The following is a 20,419-nucleotide window of genomic DNA, read 5'->3' as shown; positions in this document are numbered from 1 at the left end:
CAGTTAATCTGGATTGCAGTGTAGGAAGCTCCAGCATATACTTGGTTTCAGATGATCCCGGAAAATGGCCTACAAATATGAATCCGGTTGCAAATGTGCATCCGATTTATATGAAGAAATTAAAGCTATTCAACCATTTTTTCCTCAGAAAAAAGGCCTAGTGATATTCTTGAATATATTTACGAAAATAATCTTGTATCAACATTTCCCAACTTAACTATAATAGTACTTATATTCCTAACTCTACCTGTTACTGTAGCTACGGGTGAGCGGTCGTTTTCAAAACTTAAGATTATTAAAAACTATTTGCGATCCTCAATGAAGCAAGATAGAATTTCTGCTTTAGCAATGTTATCTATAGAACATGAAGATTGTGCGACATTGGACATTAAAGATATTGTCAAAAAGTTTTCCGAGACGAAAGCCCGAAAAGTTTTCACCTATTCACGGTTTATTTTAATTAAATGGACGTTTAAATTAGGATATTAGGATATACATATTCTGGACGTTGGATCATGGTTATTAAATTAGAATAAAGGACGTTTAAATTAGGATATTAGGATGGGATATTAGAATATTAGGATCTACATTAATATCATGGATCATGGAGATTAGTCTCCATGTAAGTATTTATCTTTTTACAAAAATTATTGTTATATTATGCATCTTCTGCACATTATGTATGTATGTCTAAAATGTTGGAAGGGGGGCGGCAAATATTAAGTGGCACACGGGCGGCCAATACCTTAGCGGCGGCCCTGGTATCGAGTTTCCCTATTACATTATCTGCAATGCTTTGTGACACAATGGATTAGTGATGGGCAAATGACGGTCGGCGGGTAAACTCCGATCCAATGAAAGTCTCAATTACCAAAACAATGTAAATATTCAAGCCTTTAATAGAAGTTGAAAAACTAAGGAACAATGTTATGAATTTTAATTTTTAAATGACTGGCTATTCGTTGCGTAAACTGACTTTAACACTTTAACTGTCAGGTAAATTACCGGGCCTTCTGGGTCAAAATATTTTTTTCTTCTTAATTACTATATTTGTACTAGAATGACTCACAATCTTAAGTAGTTTTTATTTAATAAAGTTAGTGAATTGTGGGCTATCGGTTTCAAGGCAATATTTGCCCCATCATGAGGCTCCAGTAAGCTCCTTAAGCAGTGAGGCTCTTTAAGCAATACATTCACTCATATTTATAAATTTCTAGACAATCTAACCCTCAAAGGGGAAAATTCACTCATCCCAGATACCTACGGTATCAAAAGGATTGAGCTCTGGTGGGACTCTTTCCATGTTATCGAGCCCTAGGTGACTTGGTATGCTGGAGTATCTCCCAAAATTTTTCGTACACATCTCGACGTCGCGAGAAGTACAGCTTTCTGCATGGCATATTTACAGACACACCATTGTACATTATTTAAAAGCAAAATGTTAGAATATGGATGTTGGAAATGATACATTAGAGGTGGTATATTTGTTAATCTACTAACAGAAAAAACGAAGAAAGTAACTTTTATGAATGCAATGATCACAGTCTATACATACAAAGCACAACGGAAGTGGATATGCACAAGATAAGACAAGATATACACCTTGTATTTATTTTTTTAAAATCAAGTTGACGTTAATAGACTAAAATAAATTAAGTTATATATAAAAAAAAATGGACCAACACTATACAACAAAAAGGAGTTGAGAAAACAAAACATAGAATATATTAACGAACAATCAACGAAGACTCTTATAAACGGTAATGCAAAAGTAGCTACTAAAGAGAAAATTAAAATAAAAACGATCCCAAGGGAAGTAAAAAATGGTAAAGTAAGGAAAGAGAATTCTGAAACTATTTTCTTGTGGTATGTCTAAAAGTTAAATATTATGTTTATACGGGATTAAGTAACAATTTATTGTAACGAAAGTTATATTTTTATTAGTTTTTAGTAAATTGCGGCTTAATCCCATATAAACATAATATTTAAGAAAGGATGTTTAATTTCCAGAGAGTTCACCGAAATAAACAAAACTATCCGAAAGTTGATTAGACCAGAGAGGATTAGAAGACAAGAAGCACAATTCCAAAAGATAATAAAACATAATAAAAATACAAAATGTCTTAAATTAAAATTAGGTAGAATATAAATAATGCAGATCAAAGACCAGAGGAGAGAGGAAATAACTGACAGAAAAAAAATTACAAAGGATTTCCACCTACCATCAAGAATTGTAAAAGACAAGGCTACATATAACAGAAGACATAAAAAAGCAATTTCCAAAATATGAAATATAAACTTTGAGTTACAACCTAGGACAAAAATCTTTAAAAAAGATAAAAAAAAGTTTTCCACTCCTGCCCCAGGGCTTTTTCTCAAAACTTGCCTTCGTAGGGGGAAAAACAAAAACATTAATATACTAAGAATTTGTACGCTGAAGAAAAAAATGTTTTAAACAAGAAATGTAGCTGAGATCATTTTGAACAAAAACGTTTTTTATAACTTTTTTTTAATAAACCGTTCGCTTATAAACAATGCTTGAAGTTACCGTTACCGGAGTTAAATATAACAGTTGTTTTAAACGTCAAAAGTGCAGCTTTCTATTTTAAACGTCAAAAGTGCAATTGTAGTAAGTATGTATAAAGCTGTTAAATAAATAAACGTTGCGCAATTTTTACTATTTTTTACGATTCTAAGAGATCAATAAAATTTATCTCTTCCGTTGACCTGGTGATGTGAAATTTCAATTATTAGAGCCTAATTTTTAAAACGTATAACAAGAAATTTTGATTGTAATTTTTGCAACAAACATGGGGCATTTAAAACATGTCGTAAAAACGCCGAATTTAAACTTTCACATTACAAACGATATTACGTCACGGCAAATAAGTCCATGTAGAAGGTATTTGATATATTAGTAGCTTAAGTTGTGTTGTTTAATTAAACAACAATTTTTAAAAACGTACTTGTTTAATTAAAAAAAAGCAGTTTTAAAAACGTTAAAATTGGATATAAGGCCACTGTGAGAATTGTAATCCGGCGGCAGTACTCGAGCGGAGCGCATTGTTGACTGTTTTTGAATTTTTCCCTTGAAATTTCATGATTTGCCTGCATAAAGCCGGAATCAGACAGCTCGTGGAATGACGCTCCTCGCTGGTTTACGTCGGAAAAGAGACAGAGAAAATTGATGTTAACGATCAGAAAAGAGACAACGCCAACGGTTGGCATCCCACGTTACTGTGAAATTGGTCAATATTTGCTAAAGGTTGGAATAATAAACTTTGGGAGAGCTTGCCATGTAAGGTCCAATGCTATCCCGACTGGACTACACCAAAAAATACATCATCATCATTTTGGCTTTACAACCCTGTGTGGGTCCTAGCCTCCCCAAGAATTTTTCTCCAGTCGTCCCTATCCATCGCCTTCCTCCGCCAAGCACGTATTTCCATATTTCTCATGTCTTCATCGATGTTATCTAGGAATCTTGTTCTGGGTCTTCCTCTTCTTCTTTGACCAATAGGTCTATCAAGGAGCGTTTTTCTAGCTGGGTCGGTTTGCTCCATCCGCATAACATGGCCTACCCACCTTAGACGTCCTATCTTTATGTGTTTTACGATATCTGGTTCCTGGTATATCCTATAGAGTTCGAAGTTGTATCGTCTTCTCCAGACACCATTTTCATTTACCGCTCCATAGATGCGCCTTAGTATTTTTCTTTCGAAACATCCTAACATGTTCTTATTACTTTTTGTTAAAGTCCAGGTTTCTGAACCATATGTTAGGACTGGGCATATTATTGTTTTGTAGAGTTTTACTTTTGTATTTCTTGATATAACTGTAGATTTAAAAAGGAGATTAAGCCCAAAATAGCATCTATTAGCCGTGCAAATTCTGCGGTTTATCTCTGCGGTAGTGTCATTTTCAGTATTGACGAGCGTTCCCAGGTATACAAATTCGTTAACTGCTTCGATGACGTCATTTTCTATAACAAGTGGCCGTAGTGTTTGTGGTTGCGTACCTATTTTCATGTATTTTGTTTTGTTGGTGTTTATTATTAAACCCATTTTTGTAGCCGCTTCCTTTAATGCTACGTACGCCTCTCGTGCTGCGTTTTCCGTTCTCCCAACAATATTGATATCATCAGCATATGCTAAGATTTGCACAGATTTGTTATATATTGAACCGGTAGTTGTGATTTGTGACGTACGTATTACTTTTTCCAAAGCTAGATTGAATAGTATACAGGAGAGTGGGTCTCCCTGACGTAGCCCGTTATTTGTTTTAAAAGGTTCAGAGAGTTCCCCCTGGATTCGTACTTTGCATTCAACTTTTTCAAGGGTTAGTTTGGTTAAACTTACCAACTGATTTGGTACTCCTAGGTCTATCATTGCTCTAAACAATTCTCTTCTATTTACAGAGTCGTAGGCTGCCTTGTAGTCTATAAATATGTGGTGCGTGTCTACACCGTATTCCAGTGTTTTCTCTAGAATTTGTCTTAGGGTTGAAATCTGATGAATTGTTGATTTACCACCTCTGAAACCAGCCTGGTATTGTCCTATTATTCGCTCTGCATATGGTGCCATACGATGGCATAGTATATTGGAGAATATTTTATACGCTGCATTTAGGAGCGTAATTCCTCGATAGTTAGAGCATTCAAAGATATCACCCTTTTTGTGTATGGTGCACAGTATTCCAATATTCCAATCATTGGGAAGGGACTTCTGTATCCATATTTCTTTTATAAGCTGCTGTAGGGCTATTATGATATCGTGGCCACCTTCTTTATATAATTCCGCTGGGAGATTATCTATTCCGGGTGATCCAAAAAATACAACCATAATATTTTAATTGGCGTCTGAGAAACTAAAACTTAGAAGTGTTGTAAAATCGATAGAATAAATCAAAAGCATACTGTATTATTAGAAGAATTCTTACGGTTTCCTTTTGACTTTAGTTGCTAAAAACCGCGTTTATGTATACAATTAGTACAGACAGCTTCGGAATATTACAAACTCGTCTCTTTTGTCACACATGTCAACCTAGAATTTAAATTGTGGATAAACAATTACCACACACGGTCATGTAACGTCTCATTTAATATTATGCAAGCAATATCCATCTATATAAAAGGCTACGATGACAGTGACAGGTCACACTGTAATTCCCGTCACATAACGGCGTCATGGAGCGCCAGATGTTGGATGTTTCTCTGAGAGACCAAATCCCAAACGAAGAAATACGTCGTAGAACAAAAACAACAGACTCGAAAAAATCGCGTCGTTAAAATGGAATTTGGCAGGACACGTCGCCAGATTATCAGACAACCGATGGACAAAACGTATTTTAGAGTGGAGACCAAGGCAAGAAGCAATACGGAGTAGAGGACGCCCACTAACTAGATGGACTGACGACCTGAAGCGTGTTAGCAGTAGCTGGATGCAAGCCGCACAAGACAGAGAGAGATGGAAAGAGCTGAGGGAGACCTATGTCCAGCAGTTGACGCATACAGGTTGATGATGATGATGATGAACGGCGATATCTAGGAAAGAAATATAAACTACCATATTTCAATCACATTTTCATCTTGAAAAGATACGTTTAAATAATAATACTGTATTAATAGTTATTTAACCAACAAGTGTATTAATAAGGGCGATTAACAATTGAGATATTTTAACGCGTGAGCGAAGCGAGCGCGTTAATGTTTGAAATTGTTAATCGCCATTTTAATTCACGAGTTCGTTACAAAACTTTTCCGTCGACCGAACTTTTCAGAAATAAAAATATCTTAGTTTAAATTTTTATTTACTTAACGATAAATAATGACATACAATGACAGACAGTACTTACAGCGGCTATGTCATTTTAAATATTTTTTTAGTGGGAATATAAATAGGTACCTATATGTTTGGTTGCCTACACCACAGGTCACTGCCAATCACAGAGCGTTAAATGTGGTTAAATTAATTTATACAAGCAATGTATGTTGTGTTGCATATAATAAAATCGTTCATTAATAAAAAATCATTTCATTAATCAATGATTTTGAGGGTGTTAAAATTAATCATAAATGGATGGTCGACGGAAATGCTATATTAATATACACTGAACGGCAAAAAAAGTGGCCACCCTATAAATTTCCGAAAATAAACTGCGACTCAATTTAAATATTTATTGCGATCATGTATGCCTGTTTTTGACAGCTTTGACGTTGATGTTGTTGTTGTTTTCTGTTTATCTTCTAAGTTGAAAACATTTAATTAAACAGTAATTAACCTTTTCAAACGTGGCTCTCGACTAAGTGAATAATTAAGATATGGTGTTATCTACAGTAGATGTTGCTCGAGTTATTGCATTGCTACAAGACGAAAGAAGTTAAGTTCATGCTTCCAAAACTATAGGTATTCCGAGAACTACAGCACGGAGAGCGTTTCATCGCTTTACAGAGACTGGTACATACTCACGTCGACCTTATTATTGTTTTATTGTGATAAAACTTTTAAGAAATCACCATCTCTGCGCAATTGCTACAAGAAACCGTCTGCAGGAGGTTCTCAATGTGAATGTAAGTGAGAGAACGGTTAGAAGACGCGTCAATGAAAGAGGACTAATGGCAAGAAGGTCGGCTATTGTTCCCGAATTGTAACCTAGGCAATGTAGGAATCGATTAATTTTTGCTCGACAACATCAACACTAAGATATACAGGATTGGAGCCGAATTCTCTTTACTGATAATTTGCGGTTCAATTTGAAGTCTGACGATGGCCAAGAGAGGGATTGGAGATGGGGAAATAAAAGATATGCCCAAGCTTTAATGTCTCAGAGGAGAAAGTTTGGCTATGGTGGTGTCATGTTTTGAGCTAGAATCACATTTAAAGCTTACCGGTATATAGAGGATGTTTTGGCAGAAGCTCTAGTTCCATTTGGTCCATCTATTGCGGAAAATTTCGTCTGTATGTATAATAATGCACGGCCGCATACTGCAAGAATCGTGACAAATTACTTGGGGGAAGTAGAAATTAATACTGTAGAATGGTCAGCCTGCATCCCTGATTAGAATACCATCGAACATCTTTGGAATGAACTTCATCGTAGGGTTAGAACTCAACCAGGCCCGTCAGAAAGTCTTGCAGAACTTCAAAACATGCTTCGTGAAGAATCTGAACGTATTCCTCAAGTTTTTATTTAAAATTTGTTCCTTTCCCTTCCAAATCGTATGTAAACGGTTATTGATGCTTTAGGGCATAATACGCGATATTAAATAATTTTGTTTAAGTTTACTCGTAATTTTTATTGTTTGTAATTCGTTTAGATGTTACCTTTACTTGTAGGCCCGTAGGCCCTAGATATAGCAGACTACCCTGCTATACTCCCAAAGCCGCGAACGCCGTATAAAACGGGAGACTATTATTATTAATTCGTTTCGATATTACACCATTTGGCCATTTTTTGTTTTAATATTGAAAGATGTTGAGTATATAATATGAAACAGTGCATAAAACTTCCAATGAATTTCTATTTTCGGAAATTTATGGGGTGGCCACTTTTTTGCCGGTCAGTGTAAGTAATAATTAATTTTAATATTATTTTTAAGGTAGAATTTATTATAAAACAATGAAAAGGTTTACGTTATTTTAGATTTAAAACTTTCTTTCCTAGTGCCATCTAGGAAAGAAAATCTGAACTACTCAAATCTGACATTTCATTCAGATTTTGTTCTTGAAATGATACGTTCAATTAAAAATACTAACAATATTAATTACACATATTAATTATATAGATAATTAATAATACAAATATTTATTATTATTTTTTTCGCAAAATTGACAAAAATATTGGTTGCTCTAATTTAATTTGGTTTATATGCAAGAAGGTACATGCTGTTTTTGTACTTATCGAATTCATAAGACATCATTTAATTTTTTTTCACAACTTTTTTATAACAACTCGAGAAATATCGGAGAAATATCTCGAGAAATATCGAAAGGTCGGATCAACCCGACCTAGGTAATTTTGATTTTAAAATATTTGTATAAATCTGAAATTTCAATAATATTTTGTTTTAAAACGATACAATTGATTTATTGCTAACAATTTTGATTAATCTTCTTCTTTCTCAACCATTTTCCATCCACTCCTGAATGTAGGTCTCTCCCAATTGCTTCCATCTTTCTCTATCTTGCGCCAATCTAATCCACTGTTTGCCTGCTACTGTTCTTATGTCATCTACGCATCATTTTTGAGGTCTTCCCATGCTTCTTGTTGTCGTCCTTGGTCTCCATTCCAGAATTGTCCGTGTCCACCTGTTGTCATTATATCGGGCTACGTGACCTGCCCAGCGCCATTTCATTTTTGCAATTTCTTCCACAATATCCCTAATCTTCGTTCTACGTCTTATCTCGGTGTTTCTAATCTTGTCTCTTAGTGATATTCCAAGCATGATTCGTTCCATTGCTCTTTGCGTCTAATTTTTTAGCAGATTTTTTGGTAAGGGCTACTGTCTCCAAGCCGTAAGTACAAACTGGTAGTATGCATGTGTTATACACCTTTTTCTTTAAGTTTACAGGAATGGAGGTGTTTTTCAAGATATATGCTAATTTGCCGAAAGCGCCCCATGCCAGTTGTGTTCTGCTTTTAATTTCGGCATCTTGCTTTGGTTTTCCTAGTTTGATAACATGACCTAGATATACATAATGTGCAACATTTTCTATGGTATGATTTTGTATTGTTATATTTGTCTGGTTTCGGTTCAGTATTTTTGTTTTGCTGTAATTCATTTTTAAGCCTACCGCTCCTGAAACTGCATTTAATTGTTGTAACATATCATTTAGTTCTTGGATATTATCGGCTATTAAAACTATGTCATCTGCGAATCGCAAGTGGTTTAAGTATGATCCGTCGACGTTCATACCCTTATTGTTCCATTCTAGTTTCTTATTAAAAATGTCTTCTAGAGCAAGGGTAAATAGTTTGGGAGAGATGGTGTCTCCTTGTCTTACTCCCCGTTGTAGTCTTATGGGATTAGTTTTTGTGCTTTCGTCCAGCTTTATCTGCATGGTGGCATTTTCATATATGTTTTTAAGTATGTTAGTGTATCTTGAATCTATACGTGCATTTTCTAGAGATTCAAGCACTGCCCATAATTCGATGGAATCGAATGCTTTATGGAAATCGACGAACGCCATATGAATTAGAACATTATACTCGGTGCATTTTTCTATCAGTGTTCTTACGGTGTGCAAGTGGTCTATGGTACTAAAATGTTTTCTGAATCCAGCCTGCTCGATAGGTTGATAGAAATCGAGCTTATGTGTTAGACGGTTGGTTATGATTTTAGTTAGTAATTTATACAGATGTGAGAGTAAGGATATTGGTCGGTAATTCTCGATGTTTGCTTTGTCTCCTTTCTTGAATAGTAAAATGACTTCGGATTTGTACCATTCTTGAGGAATCTTTCCTTCATCAATTACTTTATTAAATAAAATATTTAATAGCTGTTCTATTTTTCTTTCACCGATTTTCAACGTTTCGACTGTAATTTTATCCTCTCCCGGACATTTATTCGTTTTTAGTTGATTTAGGGCCATTCTTATTTCATAGTTGGTTATGTCGGGTGTTTCTTCTGAGCCGGTGTTAATTATTGTTCGTTCAGTACATCGTTGTTGTGGTTTTGTATTTGCCATGTATTTGTATTTGTTTTGATTAATCACGTATATATTACACCTCATACGTCACTGGTTTATAAATTTATAAAGAAATATTTATTTAATAAGGAAATACCATTGTTTATAAAGAAATAAAGGCTTTAGAAAATTTATAAAATAATATATTAACTATAATTGATTTAGAGCGTGTATATCGCTTCTTTGTATCAAATTGATATGGAAATTTAGACACTTTTTTTATTTATTTTAATACTTTTTTTATTTATATTACTAACCTAACCTAAGATGTTTTTTTACAAACAACTGTACGGAAAGAATAGCTGACACAATTTTGCGATAAAAAGTCGTATTGATGATTTAAATAGATTTTTAGTGTTTTGTGGTGGATGTAGAATAGATCGTCGGATCGTGATACATAGGTAGTGAATATGTTAAGACAGAAAAAATAAACATGGCTGCAATGCCAAAAGGGTATTGCAGCCATTATATCATATCTCTGTTATTATTCTCTGTTATCTGTTATTATTGGTCCAATTGGAGCGTGTGATGTGTTAAATGGAAGGTAAGGAAATAACGAATATATTAAGAGAGAAAAAACAAATAATACAGCTACCAAAAGAGCAGTACAGAGTATCTTCAAAATTAATGAAAGTATAGCAACATAGGAGATATTATAAGACACTATGAATAAAAATATATTTACTGTAAGACAAATTTTGATTTATTGACTTAAACAAAGCCTCTGGCTGAGTCCAAAATAAACAACTGACCGAATCCTAACATGCGACAGAGCAAATGAAGGGGGAGGATATAACGAATATAATAAGATAGAAAAAATTAACAAAGCGACTACCAAAAGAGCGTTACACAGCATTTCGTTATTTATGAACGTATAGCGATATACGAGATATCACATGACACTATGGATGATAATAGATACACTATATGGTATCTGTATTTTGCTTTATTGACCTGAAAAAGGCCTGTAGCTGAGTACAAAATAAACAACTAGCCAAATCCTAGCATATCAAATAGCATATCAAATATTAAATAAAACGAGATGAGACATGTAGTAGATATAGTATATAGCGCGTCATCAAAAAATATACATATACAGGATACAGTAAAAAATGATCAGAAGAGTGAAAAGAGTATCAGATCATACTTTATATTTACTTGGTTTACATGAAAGAAGTTTATTGTTTTAAAAATTTTACGAGTGACTGCAGAGTGACGGACGGAATTACTAGTGTTTTATAAATATCCTAATGATGAATGTATTAAGTGGAAGTTAGGATGATAAATTACAGACGAATAGTTTAAGGTCGGACCGTGTACACGTGAAGCAGCTTTCTGCTTGAATACGCTTGTACAAAACTGCATGGATCACCGAAAGGATATAGTCATAATATTCCTCAATTATAAAAGAGCGTTTGACACCGTAAAACATGACGCAATGATAAAGATGCTACACAACGCTAACATTGACGAGGAAGATATAAGAGTTATCCAGAATCTCTATTGGAATCAAAAAGCACGAGTGAGACTGAACAAATCAACCAACACAGAAGAATTAGTGTCCAATATCAAATCTTCAGAATTCATATCCGAAATTGGACAGTATAATTTTATCACCCAGTAGACCGAATGAATTTATTTGTTATTAAATATACACACGTAGTTAATTAGGTTACATACACATTTGGTCAATTATCAATAATATAATTTGGACATCAGTCAAAAGTGCTGACAAAGTTAAACAATTTACATAAATTAGATACACATATCACGCAAGGTCCGCGAAAATATTGACCTAATTAAAACTTATATAAAACTAAATCTCTTGCCTAGAGAAGCATTCAATCAATATTCACTCAACAAACTTGATAGTCTTCAACGATCAACTTCATCAGTCTCTACTCAAAGTAATCCCGGGTCAACACCCATAGTGTACGTCTCAACAATAAACTCTGCTACTATTATTTGGTGTTTCCATTACAACTGAACGAACATCTTCACTGAGCCAACGAAGGGGAATTTGTTCAATTTGAAATTTTAAGGGGGTGCGACAGAGGTGTATCTTGTCTCCTACGCTGTTCAATCTTTATGTGGAGCACTTTTTGGCAGAGGCACTGGAAGGCTTTGAGTGTGGAATAAAGGTAAACAAGTTCCCGATAAATAACATTCGTTACGCCGACGACACCGCGATGATAACAGACAACGAACATGATATGCAGTTAGATAGATAATGCTCCAATTGATCAAGTGAAAACATTTAAATACTTGGGAATGATGATGAATGACCAATGGGATCCTCAACAAAAAATAAAATGCCTTACCGAATAAGCAAAACAAGCTCTTATCAAATTTAAACTGCTACTATGTAACCGCAATCTTTCCTTCAATCCCCGCTACAGGATGGCTAAATGCTATGTATGGTCCATATTTTTATACGGCGTGGAAACATGGACGTTAAGAGTACCTTCCATTTATAAGTTGGAGGCCTTCAAAATGTGGACATTGCGAAGAATGTTCCACAAACCATGGACAGATAGGGTGAGAAACGAGGATGTCTTAAGAAAGGCAAATACTGAGAGAGGACTACTCAATTTGATCAAGGTACGAAAAATTGGATACCTCGGCCATATTCTGAGATGAAAAATACGCAAACCCTCAACTAATCATCCATGAAAAGATTGAAGGCAAGAGTTTAGTAGGTCGCAAACAAATGTCGTGGGTACGGAACATAAAGAACTGGGACAAGCATAATAATGAACACTGGCGATCTTTTGCATACCGCTAAAGACAGTCATCTGGCCTTAAGATAATTCGCCAACGCACTATAGGTGCACGGCATTATAAGAAGAAGTTTAAGGTAACAATGTGACAAGTTTTGTCAGCGGTCCAATCTGAAAGTTATTTGGAATTATATTCTTATTACAGTTAGGATAGAATTAAACATTGCATGGTAAGCTACTCCAAATTTTATTATTCTAACCTTTAGAAGAGGTCAATAATAGTATAAGCTTAAAATCGCCACTGAATTTCGTCGTTGCGCCAGCCGCCATCTTGGTTTAAAAGGAGAACCGTTTTTGCCTCATATATAACTCATTTTCAACTTTTAAACAAAAAGAGTATAAATTTATATAAGGTTGAATGCTCGAATACATGAACTTTTCTTAATTTAATCTAGCCCAATCTTGCCCAAGTACTTTCGCTATGTAAAGCATCATCAGGGGCATTTCGTCAATGCGTCAAATTGACGAAATGCCCCTGATGATGCTTTAGATAGCGAAAGTACTTGGGCAAGATTAAATTAAGAAAAGTGTGCTCGATATCTGCCTTTCATTTTATCAAAAAAAAAGGAGTATAGGCTGAAATTATTGCAAATGCAATTTCCGACAATTTCTTTTTTACAAATTGTTTAAGGTAGAAATAATGAAAGAGAGAGAAGCATAATTATTGAATTATCTACTTTATTATTAACTTTACGACATGAATGTACGTAAGAAAAAATGAAGAGAATTATGTTTTTAAAATTCTGATTTCTTTCATTTTTTTGCTTAAATCACTATTTAAGGTCGTAGGTTCGTTATTGCTTGAGGCTTGACGACGTCACCGTCTAGATCTCGTTAGGCTTAGGACCTTAATTGTTTATTGAGCACTAAAAATAAAGGAAATTATAACTGTATACAATATAATTATCTTAATCTTTGTTAATGTACATTTATGACGTGAAGTTAATAATAATCCGTAATGTAAGACCTTTGAAATATACATAAAAAACTTTGGACATAAAATTTAGCGTTACAAACAATCTAAAACGTTTAATATATTTTTTAAATTAAACTACCTCGTGTTTCAAAAGAACCAAACTTTTGCTATAAACTACACCTAAAGCCGTCTTCTTGGAGGTATTTACCATGACGTGCGATCGTTTAAAATGGAATGCATTAAATTCTGCGATTTTTATTCATATTTAAAATGCCTCATCCTTATTGGCACTACTCAAAATTAAAATTTTATGTCATGTGTTTTAAAGATTGATCTCTAAAAATGAAAATTTTACTACAACCGATCAATGAAAGTGATCAATTTTACAATTTTATTGATCTCACCAGAATAGTAAAAAATGACAAAAATCGCGTCACGTTTGTTTATTTAAGACCTTTATAAAAACAGTTTATTCGCTGCATAATACAGAAACTGCATACGCAAGCTGCATTCTTTATCTTTAAAACGTATCTTGATTTTTGTCGATAGGACACTTGATCAAAAGATATCGAATTTTTACCATCGAGCTGATACAAATTGACTGACAGTCAAAATCGACGGTCGCTTCAAGCGCTGTTTCTGAGAGAACGGTTTATTCTACACAAAAAGTGCTAATAAACATTTTTATTTAAAATTATCTCAGCTACATTTTTTATTTCAAACATTTCTTTCTACGGCGTGCAGATTCTTCGTAAATCGGTTTTTTTTGCGCTTTTACCATCCTACGAGGGGGGTTTTAGGGGAAAGCCCGGGGGTAATAGTGGTAAATTTTTTTGCACCTTTTTTGGGGTCCCAAAATTAATATTATCGGCAAAATTTAGCTTGTTTGTATGATTTTTAGGGGTCAACTCTCTGACTGGACTATAATTAAAAAATTATAATATTCATATATAGGTAACAACTGTTCCAAATCCAAATATTTAATCAAACATTGGACGAAAAAGATACCTAATGACAAAGAAATATATATATATATATATATATATATATATATATATATATATATATATATATAAATATATATAAAATAAAATAAATGTATTGTTTCATAAATGCTATTGGTACGAAACGAAAAAGGCTTTGTTCTTAACATATATATATATATATATATATATATATATATATATATATATATCATCATCATCATCATGTGCAGCTTTATCAACCGTTTCCAATTACGGTGCAGCCTCCCTTATTTCAATGTTATTCTATATTCGACGATGTCTTAGTTATACGTTGTTCTAATAATTTGCGCTCATTTGCGCCCATATTTTTCTATCTTGTGCTATTCGAGACCACGTTGTTCCTGTTAATTTTCTAATATCATAATCCCATCTGAGATTTGGGCGCCTCTTTGGTCTCTTAGCGTTCCTGGGGTACCACATAGTTGTTCTAGTGGTCCATTTGTTATCTGTTCTTCTTGCCATATGTCCTGCCCATTGCCATTTCAGGAATTTTATTCTTTGGATTACATCAGTCACCTGGGTTTGCCTCCGTATCCATTCAATTCTTTTACGATCCCTCTTTGTTATTTTATATATATATATATATATATATATATATATATATATATATATATATATATATATATATATATATAATATATATATATAATATATATATATATATATATATATATATATATATATATATAATATATATAATATATATATATATATATAATAACATACATATATATGTATATATATATATATATATATATATATATATATATATATATACATTCTTAATTTGTTCTTTATAAAGGTCTTATTCAAAAGATGAAGAAACGTTAACTGCGACTTATATGCTTGTTTGGTTGATTACGAGAAAGCGTTTGATCGAATGCAGCACGCAAATGGTGGAAATACTAAAAGAAGCAGAAATTAACAACCAAGATCTAAAAAATAATTAGAAATCTGTATTCGAATCAGACCGAAAATCTCAGAAATAAAAGGTGAACACACCAAATATGTGAAAATCATAAATATTTACTGTGAAAAAATATTTAAGATTTGCACCGGACTGAAAAAAGCACTCATTTAAACGGGTACTGGTTAAACAACATAAGGTATGCAGATGAGACGATAGTATTTGCGGACAACCTAGAAGACCTACCAGTCCTTATGAACAAAATCACGTATTATAGTCAACGATATGGACTCAATATAAACGTAAATAAAACCAAGCTCATGAAAATTAGCAAAAAAACGATAACAGGTCAACTCTACGTCAGTCAAACCGCAGAAGTAAGAGTGACGCACTTCAACTCGAAAGATCTATGTTCAACATAATGGGGGTCTTCTTTAAGAGCCTTTCTCTTGGTATAAGTAGGTCTATCTCTTTTTCTTTCTCTGTCTTTTTTAATGGTTTTAAAGTTTGGGCCTTCAACAAAGATATGTGCAGAAGATATGAAGCATCTGAGATGTGGCTATATCGGAAAATACTTAAGATCCCGTGGACTGACCGAGTCACAAATGAGGAGATTCTCAGAAGAATGAAGAAGAACCGAGAAGTACTGACCATCATCAAACCTCAAAAGTTACCATACTTACAACACATAATTATGCAAAATAAATCCATTTATGCCCTCCTACATTTGGATTTATTTTGCGTTATGCAAAATAAATCCAGATATGCCCTCCTACAAACCCTCCTGCAAGGAAAAATATTTGGAAAGCGGAGTACAGGAAGAAGAAGAACATCCTGGTTAAAGAACCTCAGGAGCTGGTTTAACACAACATATGATCAATTCATTTTGAGCTGCTACAAATAAGCTGAAGATTTCTATGATGATCGCATACATTCGTCACGGATAGGCACATCAAGAAAAATGCTACACAGGTGACAGAGAATGCGATTATTTGGAAAGAATGAGACATCAGTTTAATTTAAGCCTAAGTAACTCAACACCAAAAAATATCGCCCCGAAAAGTCTGGTAGTATCAAATTAACCAATAAAGGAAATACCGTGAAATTAAGTGGCAAAAGAAAGCAAAACAGCTGCTTGCGTGAACGACATATCATTGAAACATATATACCTGTAAATATAAACAAAAACGCACATACACATCTCTGCAATCCGGCCTGTTATGGCTTATACCGCAGAAACAACTTCTGGAATTAGTACAATGCAAAGAAACGTAGAGACAAATAAAATTAAAATAATAGCATGAAAGATATTAATAGACTGTAAGATTAGGTAGATCAAAAACATTTACAAGATACACGATATAAAACAATTGGATATTATGAAAACTATCAATTAGATCAGATATTGTTCGGAAAAGAAAGATAAATACATACAACTGTTTTGAATTGTTTATGTTTCCTTACACTTTTTAACTATTTAAAGAAGTCTAATAATGAGTGTTTATTACTTACCTACGGCGACATTTGTTTGTAAATTCTCTGGAACTCTGTCTACACAATAATCCATTTTGTATTAATTTTTCGAATAATTTCACAATGGTCGTTTACTGTTCGTTAACACTTTTAAAGAAAAGTTATTGTAACTGAGACCACTTTTAAATATACGACAAAATTCATAAAATTTCGTTTTATATTTTATTAGACTATAATGAGGACCGCATCTCTCTTAAAAGTATCACGACTGTAACTAGTCAGCAAATGAATGAACAGTTTGGAAAGTAAATGGTACCAGTTGTTTGGTAGTTATGCGCTTAAAGAACTTTCTCCTAGTTTTTTAAGCATGGTTTAACACAAATAGATAGTACCGGATACATTAAAAATATAAAGAAGACAGATATTAAAAATATTTTTAAATTACAAATAATTTTACTTTATTTATTTGTGGTTTAAATAAATTTAAATAAACTGAAATAATGCAAAGAAAACAAACATCAGTAACATCTCTTCGGATGTGGTTGGTTATAGTAATTCTGTAGACATGCTATAACTGATAGATTTACTCGTAATAAGTATATCTGACTCAAAATACAAAAATATATAAAATACAATAAAATTTCCTGCTACCTTTAGGCAGGGTTCCACCAGTCGCGCTATTCTGCGCTGCGCCGCTCTGCGTCGAGCAGCGCAGAGCAGAAATACACAGAGCGGCGCAACTTTGCGCATGTGCTCCTAGAGGAGCAAATAAGTTCCAGTTTTTATTTACACGCGCACGATGGAAACAAAATTAGCAATAGCAAGTGCTGCTGTTATAGTAATTAACCATTTTTAGACCCGGAGGAAACGTCGTTATTGGGTTACACCAATATTTAAAAGTAGACAAGTTTATAATGGAAATAATCTTTTAAGTGAATTAGTTGCAGGACAGTTTCAAAATTTTTGTCGTATGTCGTTGCACGATTTCGAGTACCTGTTAACAATTATTGAACCAGTAATAAAAAAAAAAGGATACTAATTACGGAACTGCTGTATCTGCTAGGAAAGATTGGCGATAACTTTACGATTCCTAGCAACAGGAGATTCATTTAGCAGTCTGATGTATACATTCAAAGTGCCCAAACAAACTGTATCACGGAGTGTTATGGAAGTTTGTGGTGCTCTCAATGAAACACTCAAACAGTATATACGCGTAAGTAAAACTAATTTTTATAGAACATACATTATAATAGATAATAACTTCAAATTCAAATAATAAAAATCACTATAATAATGGCTTTATTTACACATTAAAATGATTTACATATTCCTGAATAGGAGAAAGTTGTGAGGAAAGAACAGAGGAAAGTGATGTATGTGAATTTTGTGAATGTACCGACATAGAATGTTCTTGTGGAACAGGGGTAGGCAGTGCAGGCGAATGAGGAGTAGAAAGTGAGTGAGTGGTATTTAGTATGATGATTTTGGGAAACATGAGTGGGGATAATGGATGACTGAATTACTAAGGCAGCATCATGTATTGACGTAGGGCATTGTTGGGGAGTATAGCCAGAAGAAGATTCTGAACTAGCTGACACATACTGATTCTTGGAATATAGTTCCATTTCTGCGTCATAAATAAGATGGTTTATTTTATGCATCAGTATGCTTCTTTTGTTCTCTGTAAATTTTCAAAGCTTCTCAGTGATATGTTCTCCAAATGTTGAACACTCATCCCGTGATACATTGGTAACACTATCTAAAATGTTAAAGGCTCTAACTAGCCGGGGATCGTCAGTATTTTTGTGTTTTTTGACCTGTTTGGAGTAGCAAGAACTTGCCGTTTAGGCGGACCAACCCTGTTTGATGGGCTAGGGTGCTGAATAGCATTTTCAGTTGCTTCTTCTGTAGGCATATGGCATATATTTTCTTGAGATTCATTCATTTCGTCTAATACGCCTGGCATGTCATGTTCGATGTCTACGTTATCGGAAACCTGTAAGTAATACATATCCAAATTAATATTCTTTTTATTTACAAATGCCCACAAATTCAGAAGAATGGCTAAAATGTGCAAATGAATTCGAAGAACAATGGAACTACCCACACTGTTTAGCGGCTATGGATGGTAAACATGTGGCACTACAAGCACCAATGAACAGTAACAACAGTGAATACTTCAACTACAAATCATTTTTCAGCATTGTCTTGTTTGCACTTTTGGATGCAAACTATAACTTTTTATTTGTTGATGTAGGTTCACAGGGTCGTATATCCGATAGCGGTATATTTAAAAATACTGTTTTATGGAAAAAAATAAAGAAAAATATCCTGAATATACCTAAGGGTAAACCACTTCCCGAACGTGATCTATTTATACCATATATTATTCTGACAGATGAGGCATTCGCATTATATGAAAACATTATGACACCTTATTCTGGCGTTCACGACGAAGGTTCAAAAGAAAGAGTATTTAATTACCGCCTTTCTAGAGCAAGACGGGTCGTTGAAAATGCTTTTGGAATTCTTAGCTCCATTTTCATAGTGTTAAGAAAACCTATGCTTTTGTAGCCGCAGAAAGCCAGAGACATAGTTTAACAACTGTCTACTTACATAACTTTTTAAGGCAGAGTGCACAATCCAAAAATATATATACCCCAGAAGGTACTTTTGACAGGGAGAATTCTAACGAGGAATAAGTAGCTGGATCTTGGAGAAATAAGGTAAAAAAATCCTCATTGTCTAGTTTAAGAAAAATACCAAGAAAAAGTTCTTCAAATGCACAGGCAATTTGCAATGAACTTGCTGACTATTTTGTTACAGATGGACATGTAGCTTGGCAAGAGGAGCAAGCATAAGTATAATGTTAACAATAGACCTACATTAGTTTTAGTAATAAATAAATTTTGAAATACTTACATTTTCTATATTATCTCTGTTGTCACGTGTTTCTATGTCGATTCGATTGACGTGCATCCTTTTCTGTCAAAAATTGAAAATGCTTATAAGCAAACCAAGTACTGACAAAAATATCATCTCGTCCTAAAAAAAATTCAATTATCCATAGAAATGAAACAAAACATTTATCAATGTCTACTGAAATTAAAATGTAAAATTACCTTTGCCTGTGCCCATTGACTTTTTCATTTTCACCTTTTTTCTTCTATATGAAGACAACAAAGACGTCATCTTTGTTTTAGCTTCAGCGACGGAACAACCGATATTGTCTGCAATAAATACCCATGCATCATATTTCTTACTTTTTATATGATAATTATTGCTTTTCGGATTCCACAATTCCGGTTTGTCTCTGTATGCCTCAATAAGTTTTTCAACTTCTTCATGATTCCACTCAAAACTTATCACAAAAATAGTACAAAAACACAATAATCTGTAAAAATGGTCTTCAATCACAAACACCGTTCCAACTGAACGCGCACTTTTCTTTGATCTACACTACTTTACCGACAACCAACGGATAATGTTCGTTCTTGTTTGAACTTGCACGGCACAGCGCTACTTGTCGTTCCCACTAGTCGCTCAACCTCACTCTGCGCACAAATGAATCAAAACAAACAGCACGGCGCGACTGGTGGGACCCCGCCTTTAGAATTAACAAATGTTCTGTT

The 20,419-nt window shown here is 33.9% G+C and overlaps 1 protein-coding gene across 1 annotated transcript in view; it reads right to left on the bottom strand.

Moving 5' to 3' along the window:
- Positions 1–17,092, bottom strand: part of LOC140440629 (uncharacterized) — a 34,792-nt gene extending 17,700 nt beyond the window's left edge. Inside the window, exon 1 of the mRNA XM_072530996.1 lies at positions 16,827–17,092. Coding sequence (XP_072387097.1) covers positions 16,827–16,881 — 55 coding nt within the window. The 5' untranslated portion in view covers positions 16,882–17,092. The remainder of the gene's footprint in view (positions 1–16,826) is intronic.
- Positions 17,093–20,419: the final 3,327 nt, after the last annotated feature.

This window comes from Diabrotica undecimpunctata, chromosome 5 (assembly GCF_040954645.1).
Source record: "Diabrotica undecimpunctata isolate CICGRU chromosome 5, icDiaUnde3, whole genome shotgun sequence".
Lineage (NCBI taxonomy): Eukaryota > Metazoa > Arthropoda > Insecta > Coleoptera > Chrysomelidae > Diabrotica > Diabrotica undecimpunctata.
Note: the sequence above shows the minus strand (reverse complement) of the source record. Positions and strands in the feature narration are given on the sequence as shown.